Source organism: Crinia signifera, chromosome 1, assembly GCF_055691185.1.
Source record: "Crinia signifera chromosome 1, ASM5569118v1, whole genome shotgun sequence".
In the NCBI taxonomy this organism is placed as follows: Eukaryota; Metazoa; Chordata; class Amphibia; order Anura; family Myobatrachidae; genus Crinia; species Crinia signifera.
Window position 1 is genome coordinate 160,331,800 of NC_139217.1, and position 9,434 is coordinate 160,341,233.

A 9,434-nucleotide genomic window follows, 5' to 3' on the forward strand; every position below is an offset into this window, starting at 1 on the left:
GTATAATGTATAAAATGCTCCAATGTAAGTGGCTGTGGCTTGTACATCTGTGCAACCAATTTTCACAGCCTAGTGTCTTGATCACTGTCTTTTCTGTGTCCTGCAATGTCTATGAGATGCAATCTTTTTTTTTTTTTTAAGTACAGAACTCTGCTCTTATGAGTCACTCCGCGTGTCTAATGCCATATGGTGGGTAGACGCTAGATGTTGAGGGACCAGCCTGTGTCTGTCACATCTGTCTGTGTTTTAACCTAAATTTTCAATACACTGAAAGAAGGGTGGCACATTCGTGGAGTACTTTTAATAAAAAAAAATAGTATAAAGAAAATTCACCTAAAGCCAGTGTACCTACAACTACACCCTCTGGGGTGTAGAAGTAGGTAGGTTGGCTTAATCTGGAAATAACGGAGTCATTATGAAAACTAACACAGATGTTACTACTTACAGCACGCAACTATAATCTTCATTTTATCAGTGCAGTTTAGAAAATGTATGTATAGGTCTTATAAGGTTATGTCACCATGGCGTTCCATAATTAGAACTTCCACTGTTTCTCTACGAAACGGTGTTTGGTGAGTGTCGTTATCATAGTCATTTTATAAATTGTTGAAACTATCTATTTTGTAATAACACTATTTCAAGACAACAGGGTTCCCTGTGTCTAAGAAGTTAATGGTTATGGCTAAATAATACATATTCAAAGAAACATTCCCTCTAAGCTCTAGGTACGATTTTGCATACAGTAGATTTCTTTAGTGTAATATGCTAATATATGCAGATGTTTTCTCTACATTGTTGCTGCAGTTGCTCCAAACAACCACTCGGCACGCCAGGTCCCATGTTTCTCCCTTCTTTTTACAACTTTTGCCTGAAATGTCATCTTGGTTACAGTGTGAGGCAACTAGATTAAACCAGGTAAATGTGTTAAGTGTTGCATATAACATTAATCCGTGCATCCTTAGCACATTGCATTTGTGCCAAAGATGCTAAGAAGACAACTAGTGCTAGCAGAGAGTCACGAAACCTGGAGTGCTGAGAGGCTCTGCTCTAATGCTTTTTCATGTTAGAACCCAAAGTACTTTGTATTCTGCAGCAGTATATAGTTCAAACAGGTAATTTATATGTGACCTCTGTTTAGTTTTTGGAGCAATCCATAAAAACTGTAGATTTCATAGCGGTATTTCTATTTTGGCATCCCAAGTGTGTATCTATTTTAAATGTCATGCAAAGTAATCCCTTCTTAATACTTCATTTTCCCTATGACCATACTTCCCTTAACTATTGCTTATGATGAATCCAGTGGAGTTCGACACGTACGAAGGATGTTTCACCCCGGCAGAGGTTTGGGTGGGCCACGAGCACGCAGATCAAACATGCACTTTACTAGCAGTTCCACTGGAGGGCTTTCATCCTCACAGAGCTCGTACTCGCCAAGTAATAGGGAAGCCATGGATCCTATAGCTGGTAAGTCAGACTGGAAGATCACTGATCCCCCTATCCCTGACACTGATCCCCCTATCCCTGACACAGATATAGTTAAGGATATTTTAACTTTGATACTCAGACATGCAATTAATGTTTTTTGTACATTGATTTGCAACAATGGAGATAAATGTCAAAATAAAACCTATAATACCGGTAGACTTTTATTACTTTTTTAATTGGGAAAGGAGACCAGCTCTGTAAAGTTGACAGACGATTCTCGGTGTCCATCCAAGGAGCATGAAGGCCAGATGTTCAAGGAAATCCAGCCATATTTATTTTGAAGTTTATACAGCTTTCTGTTAATATTCAGATAGTGCCTGAAATATAGCATTTGGAGTCGCTGCTAATCCATTAAAATACTGAGATAATCAAAAAGTCCATGTAAGTTCTTAGCAAGTTAACCAGGCATAAGTAAATAACATGTTTGCTAACCTCAGAAGTATTTTTCCCCATAAATTTAATAAGGGAGTTAGAACTGATTTTAATTAGTTTTTTTGCTTTGAGATACTTTATTCATACACCTCTGAGTGACCTGAGTGGTCAGTGTCAGAATGGTGACTTCATACAGTTAAATGAATAAACATCTTCCTGTTGTCAATTGAAAAAGATTTGGTAATTTAAATAATACAGCTGGTTGGTGAAAAATCCAGACCTTTCTTTCTTTCTTTCACTTTAGTTTTTGTTGGCAGCCAATTAACCAACTAGTATATTTTTGTAGTGTTTAAGTTGGGGTACCTGGAGGTTTCATGATAGTATGAGGAGAATATACAGACTGCACACGGGCAGATTTTTCAAGCCTGGTGAAGTGACAAAGTGGCCTGTACTTTATGGGTGCCGGATGACACTCTGACAGTCGGGATTCCGATGGTCAGTACACAGACCTCTGAATCCCAACTGTTAAATGCCTGACAGTCAGGATAATTTTCTCCCATAAATTACCAGATTTTTGTTCCATACAGATGTGAAAATAAATCTTTAAGTGTATGTCCAGCTTTAGAGCAGTGTTGGGAATAGAACCCATGACCCCAGTGCTGTGAGGCCATTAACCATTACACCACCTGTACTTGTTGAATAAGATCCACATGGAGGATCTTATTCAATTTATGTTTTCTTTGTTTCAATAATGTCACAAATCCGAATATGGCAGACGATCACCAAAAATCTGTAAGTGGAATATATAGGGGGAGATGGGATATTCCTCTGCTATTCTGGAGGTGGGTTTTGGCTTCCTGCACAAAGATACCATATAGATATCTGACTACCAGCTGTAAGCTTTGTTACATGGGTGTCGGACGGGGTCCAGACAGTCATTAACCCGACGTTGGTATCCCGACTGTTGAAACACAGAAGGCCAGGTTATCGACGGCCGTCAGCTATTCTCCCTCGTGGGGGTCCACGACCCCCATAGAGGGAGAATAGAATAGATGGCGAGCGCAGCGAGCCTGCAAGGGGCTTTGTTGCACTCACCACGACGTCGGGCTAATGACTGTCGGGATCCCGACTGTTGGAACGGCATACCACACCCTTGTTACATGGGGGTTCACACTGGAATAAACCAGTAAAACTAAAAATAATTTCACCTGATTCTATGAGGAGACCTGCCAAACATGAACTGCATGGGGTCCTGAGGACTGACTTTGAGAACCTGTGATCTAATAATAATAATGATATGTATATAGATCTAGATGGTAATAAATTGGGGAGAGACTTGAGAAGCTCTATTAATAGGTGGCTACATTCTTGGCCAGCCCACCACAAGTCCAACCATCTTCTTTTTTTAATTTAAGCTCGTTTTAGTCCTAGCAGAAATAAGAAAGCTAATTAGGTTTATAAGCTGCCCAGTTACTGAAAAACATAAGTTATTGCCATTAGGGATGCCAATCCCGGGGCATTTTTTCAATCCCAGGATTCAGGATTGAAAAAAAGATCAATCCTGTTATTGGCCTCCCTAATAAAAAAAAAAAAAAAAGACCCCCCCCCCCCCAAATGTCACTATAAAGACCATCTATCCTCAACACCCCCCCCCCCCCCCACCACCACTGCCACCGCCAATTTTCCCCATCTTCCCTGCCTTGTCCTATCACTTACGGCCAGTAGTGCTGACAGGCAGCAGCAGGACGTCCAACCATCTCAAGTGGAAGGGCAACTGAGAGCGGATCAGCACAGCATGTGTGAGCTACGACGTCCGGGTTTGTGACGTTGTGCTCTGCTGACAGGCATGGCGGTGGCCGGACTGTGCACGGTGATGTCAGGAGTCACACTGCACAGCCTGTGTGCCGCCATGCCATCAGAAGCACAGTACACTGTCCCAAACAGCGGCGGTACTAAGGTATATGCTCAGCGCTGCCCGGCTTTAGGAAAAAACTGGCACAGGGGTACTAATCCCGGAATCCCAGGATTGGTAGCTTCAATCCCAGGGTTCAAATCCCGCTGAGTTTAGGCCAAAATTCCGGGATCCTCCCAATCCCGGGATTGGCCTCCCTAGTTGCCATTGTATGTTTTCTCTCGCTGATTGCATTTCCTTTACATATATATTAAATGGCAAATTGGTCTCATTTCTATTTTTTCACTCTTGTATAAGAACACAACTTTGTTGATCAGATTAACAGTTTCCATCCGGTTTCTCCTTTTTTAGAGTTCCACAATTCCCTTAATCTTGACCAAGGCCTTATAATGTATAGATACCCTACTGCTTACAATAATTACCTGATTTCTTTTTTTTTATAAAGCTTAAATATAAGTTTTTTTATATAGTAATATATAAGTAGAATTTGGAATAATATATTTAAATATATAGTTAACAAATATAACCTATTAAGTGTAAAATACGTGGAGGTAGTCTGTTCTGCACTTATTGAATCATCATTTTTTATTTGCTTGTAGTCATGTACAAAATAATTACTGCATTTATTTACATCCTTGTGTAAAATTTTAATAAAAAGTAATTTTTCCTCCTCCTTCTGGACAGAGTTACTATCACAATTATCAGGAGTGAGGCGCTCAACGGGTGGTCAGCTCAACTCTTCGGGCCCTTCTGCCTCTCAGCTGCAACAGCTACAGATGCAGTTACAATTAGAGAGGCAGCAGGCACAGGCAGCTCGGCAACAACTAGAAACGGCACGTAACGCAACTAGACGCAATAATGCAAGTAGTGTTACCACCACAATAACCCAATCAACAGCAGCAACCAACACATCCAACACGGAAAACAATCAACAAACTATACAGAATTCACAGTTTCTGCTCACAAGGTATGTCTATGATTAAGATCAGTAGTTCTCCAACTGTGGGTCCTGACCACCTCAGCATGGGGTCACGATTCCATGTTGCTAAAAATCAGTCAGTGATTCAAGGAGTCTGAAAGATCTGTTGAATTGTCTGTTGTTTTTGACTCCTCACATCATTTTGTGCCTCCACAATGCTGCCATTTATTTGCAGAGTACACATGTGATGTGATGACCTACTGCAGGACCTCAATGGGGTCCTGTAATTATTTTTGTCTGATGGTGTCCCAGAGTGAAATACTTTGAGGACCCCTGATTTAGACACATGGGCATTGAGTGTATTTTCAAAGTGAATGCTTTACCCTAGTTCAGTAAACCATTGAGAGGTTCTCTCTTTGAACACTTGCCATTTGCCCGATAGTACGTACAGATGGAGCTGCTCTCATTAAATCGGCTCCTGGCGATCTGATCGCCATCCGCTGCCCTGTCCACCAGAATGGTGCATGAGACGCACGCGGTCCCCATTCTTGGCAATGGAACATGTGGTCATGTGAGATGCTTTTGCGTCCCCTTATGTCTGCCGTCCACGCCCACCATTGCTATGGATATGTCACGCTGGTGGGCTGGCTCCATCTGAACTGTCAAAATGTACTGGTATCAACGGTGGCAACTCCTCACCGGGCTAGTACTATAAGGGACTACCTTATTGGCTATCCACAAAAAGCCAATTTAGTCAGACCTTGCTGTTCAGGGTCTCGGCCAAGCAATACTGTGCATCTATTAGCTCTATAAGCCCCTCAACACGTGGGTGATAGCTAGGTTACATTTAACAGGCAATCTGCAGGGGACTCAGTTGGAGAATACCCAAGCAGCGTACTTGTCTTGGTAGCTGGAAGAGGAACACACACTAACCTGCATTTAGCTTCTCCATGAATAATGCAACATATAAGAATCTTACTCCAGACTATAAAACAGTTCTGCTGCTCTAAGAAAAACTTATTTTATACATATCCATGCTGTGCTGTTAATCCCTTATGCAGTTTTGGTACGTTTAGATCTGTTTACTTAACTGCAAACATGCAGATTTTCTCATTCTCAATGTTGGGATGTAGGATGTCCATTGTTGAGATGCGAAAAGAGGCCTATATGAAATAATTATCAGTAATGTTACAGTCCAGATTTTATAATTCTTTTTCCCCCTCAGTTAATTACTTTACTCTTACTTGTTTGCAGATTGAATGACCCTAAAATGACAGAAGCCGAGCGACAGTCGTTAGAAAGTGAAAGGGCTGATCGTAGCCTATTTGTCCAGGAGCTGCTGCTTTCTACATTGATGCAGGAAGAAAGCTCCTCCTCAGATGAGGACGAGCGGGGAGAAATAGCTGATTTTGGGGCAATGGGTTGTGTAGATATAATGCCTTTAGATGTTGCTTTACAAAACTTAAATCTAAAAGAGAGCAATAAAGGAAATGAGCCTCCGCCACCTCCTCTTTGATGACATCCCCCTTTGCAGACAATGTCCTCTGTGCTGTAACTGCCAATGAAAGTGGACAAACAACTATCTTTGGGTTTGTTTTGGTGATTGTAATTTCCGGTCTGTCACTCTTGTTACATTGTGTACATTTAAAAAAGAAAAAAAAAATGTAAAAAAATTGAAAAAAAGAGACAGAGGCAAATATATATGACAAAATCACTTAACTAATTTTTACTTCTAGCAGATATACGTAGGTAGCAGTGCCAGAGGCAGCCGTCTGCTTCCTGTACATTGACGTAAACAAAAATAAAGCTCTCCTAATCTCCCACATTCAAACTGAAGAGGAAAACTAAAGTATATGAAAAACAAAATCTCTAATGAAGCTGCTGTGTGTATTTATGAATATTAATTAATAAAAACTGCTTGGATGGTTTACCATAACTACTGCATGAGGTTTTTTGCAGCGTGCATGAGGTTTTAGTGATGTCATTTAAGAAAATAAATAAAAACAGTCTTAAACTTTTAAGATTGTTAAACTGTAAATCCCAAAGCTTTCCTAAACATTATTCAAAAGGTTACAGCACCTGACGACATTCAAGTTTAACCTGGACTAGTGGGTTGTAGCCATGGATCTTTTGAATAATGTGTATCTAATGATTTCTTGTAAATTCAATGCAAGTTCTACAGTGGCATTAACCGTGTGTCTACTTGCTCAGTAGTTACAGTACAGTGTCTATCTTACCCTAACTTGTCATTTTACAGTCAAAACTAATGGACGTTTTACTGAATAATTGTTTTAAAAATCTTATAGATTTGTTGATGTCTTTTTGCTAAGTAAACAGATAAGTCACAATTAAGATGGCAGTATACTGTTTAATTCTAAGCACGATACATCATTTCATTATTCTGAGCAATCCATATATCAAATCTCCCTCCTATTCAGAGAAACTGAATATGCAAAAACGTAAGCTTTTCCATACCAAGCTTGTGTTTGGTTACTTTACACCTAGAGAAGGGAAATATACATGGAAAATAATATTGAGTTTCTTTTCTCCTTTAAAACTATCATTAAATGTAAAGTGACATTACAGTCAGGCCACTGTCAGAAATTGCAATGTTTGTGATCCTTCAAACCAACCTTGTTCTATGTTTAAAGGTTTTTTATTAGTTTTTTTCTTCATTTTTTATGTGGTTTATATATATATATATATATTTGAAAAAAAAAGTTTTCAAGTGTTGACTTTGTTTTATCCAGGTGTAGGCTGATTCCTTTAAATGCTGTTTAAAACAAGTTAGCCCACATTATGTTTTTAGTTAAAAAAAAAATATTTTTTTTTTGAGTTCTTATTTATGTATTTGCTTCTTAGTTTGCAGAGACTTGTCCGCAAAAGGAGAGCTTGAGGATTTTTTCCCCAGACTTTGTCAATATATTATACATAATTCCTAATGCTAATGTTAGCACTTTTTTATTTATTGTTACTTTGATTGTTCTTTCGGCATACAAGTAAAAGCCTTTGATTAAAAATCATGCCACCTACATGCCTATACTATTAATCCTATATGTAAAAATATGTACAGTGTTCTTTTTGTGCATAGACTTTCATAAAGGGCCCTACACAGTGGGTAGCAGGTTTTTTTTTTCTTTTGTTTTGTTTTGCAATGTAAAGTTAGTATATAAAGAAAATAAAAAGAAAAGTACGAACAGCTTTCTGATGAATCAAAAATTTACTACGACTTGATCATGTCTACATTTGATCCTCTTTCCTTTCCCTCACTTAATTTGGCATCTGTCTGTTTTCGCAGCATTACATTGTGTATAATCAGAAAAACAGTGGTGTGTTGTAAACCACGATAACACTGGGATTGTTGGTGCTTGTTCCTCCTAATTATTCCCCATGATTTCAACCTTCTGTATTTCTACACACTCTAGCACTTGAATGTTGTATCCCATGTGAGGGTTATGGTGCTGAAAGGGTTCCGTAAAGAGGTTATACTGGTTCTTTAATTATTGTAGCAGTTTAGCTCTTTTTTTTTTTTTTTTTTGTTGAGGATTTCCAAAAAAAAAAACCTACAAAAAAACAAAACAAAAACATAACACCGTTTCTTCTAGCTGTAGTCTTTTCAAACACATTCTGCACATTACAGCTATTCATTCGGTTCAATAAAGCATTTTCAAGACTGTTGCTACCTTGAGTTTCTTTTCAATCTGTTCGAATTAAATGTGGTGATTACAACTTTTTGATTATGCAAGACATTTTTTCAAAGATGGGGAATGAAGATAACATTCTACCAAACATTGCCCTCAGTATTTTATGGTCAGATTTTCTGAGCCGTATTGTTTACCTCTAGATGCCGTGGTGAGTACTGGCAATATATAGGGCATCACTAATAAATGTGAAGAAGCAGCTACAGCTTAACCCTCACAGGACATTTGGATTGCTCATCAGTGACCTAAGCAAAATATAAAAGAATAAGGGGTGTTATTCTGCTACATTATTAATAAATGTTTAAATTGTATATTTTGTACAAACTCATACACTGAAGCAATCACTCAGAAACGTATTGTTTTACCATTAATTTTGTACTATTCACTTTCAGTACATATGTTGATCACACTTTTTTGAGTTTGGATAAAGCACTGTAAATTGGTCTATAACAATTCACATGGTCCATATACCTTATCCTTACTATAAAATCAAGACCGGGAGAAGCTATCTGGGAAAACCAATTTAGTAAATCTTTTTTGAGGTGTAACGCTAACAAATTATTTGGGAAATTTTCAGATACAATATAGTAAGGTCTCCTTCCTCAATGGGAAAAAATATATAAAAATGTCAATCTTTGGCTCTACTGACTAAATTCTGGAAATGGTTCCTTATACGCATTTCACCTGTTTTTTTTATTTTAACAGTTTTTATAAATTGGCTCTGTATGCCACCATGATGGATTTGAAATGAAGGGAGATACAGTTTAAATATGGACTTTCAGCTTTAGGATTTAAAAAAAAATATATATATTTTATGAAAGGTTTAAGAATTACAATCCTTATTATACAACCCTGTTTTCAGGTGCTGAAATGTAATTGGAAAAATTTTAATTGCAGGCAATGACTTCTTTAAAACATCCCCAAATGCTGGGTTGCCTCCATTGTCTTTTTTTCCAATAGCCTGCAATGGCTATTGTAGAATATTGTACTACTTTGCCTTAAACTCCTGAGTTGCTTTAATGGGTATGGGTCATAAGGTCGACCC

General features: G+C 38.3%; 1 protein-coding gene across 2 annotated transcripts in view; it reads left to right on the plus strand.

Moving 5' to 3' along the window:
- KCMF1 (potassium channel modulatory factor 1) overlaps positions 1-8,366 on the plus strand; it is a 78,617-nt gene extending 70,251 nt beyond the window's left edge. For both annotated transcript variants that reach the window (XM_083175498.1, XM_083175505.1), the window contains exons 5-7: positions 1,290-1,464; positions 4,454-4,736; positions 5,943-8,366. In XM_083175498.1, coding sequence (XP_083031624.1) covers positions 1,290-1,464; positions 4,454-4,736; positions 5,943-6,204 — 720 coding nt within the window. In that variant the 3' untranslated portion in view covers positions 6,205-8,366. The remainder of the gene's footprint in view (positions 1-1,289; positions 1,465-4,453; positions 4,737-5,942) is intronic.
- The last annotated feature ends 1,068 nt before the right edge of the window (positions 8,367-9,434 follow it).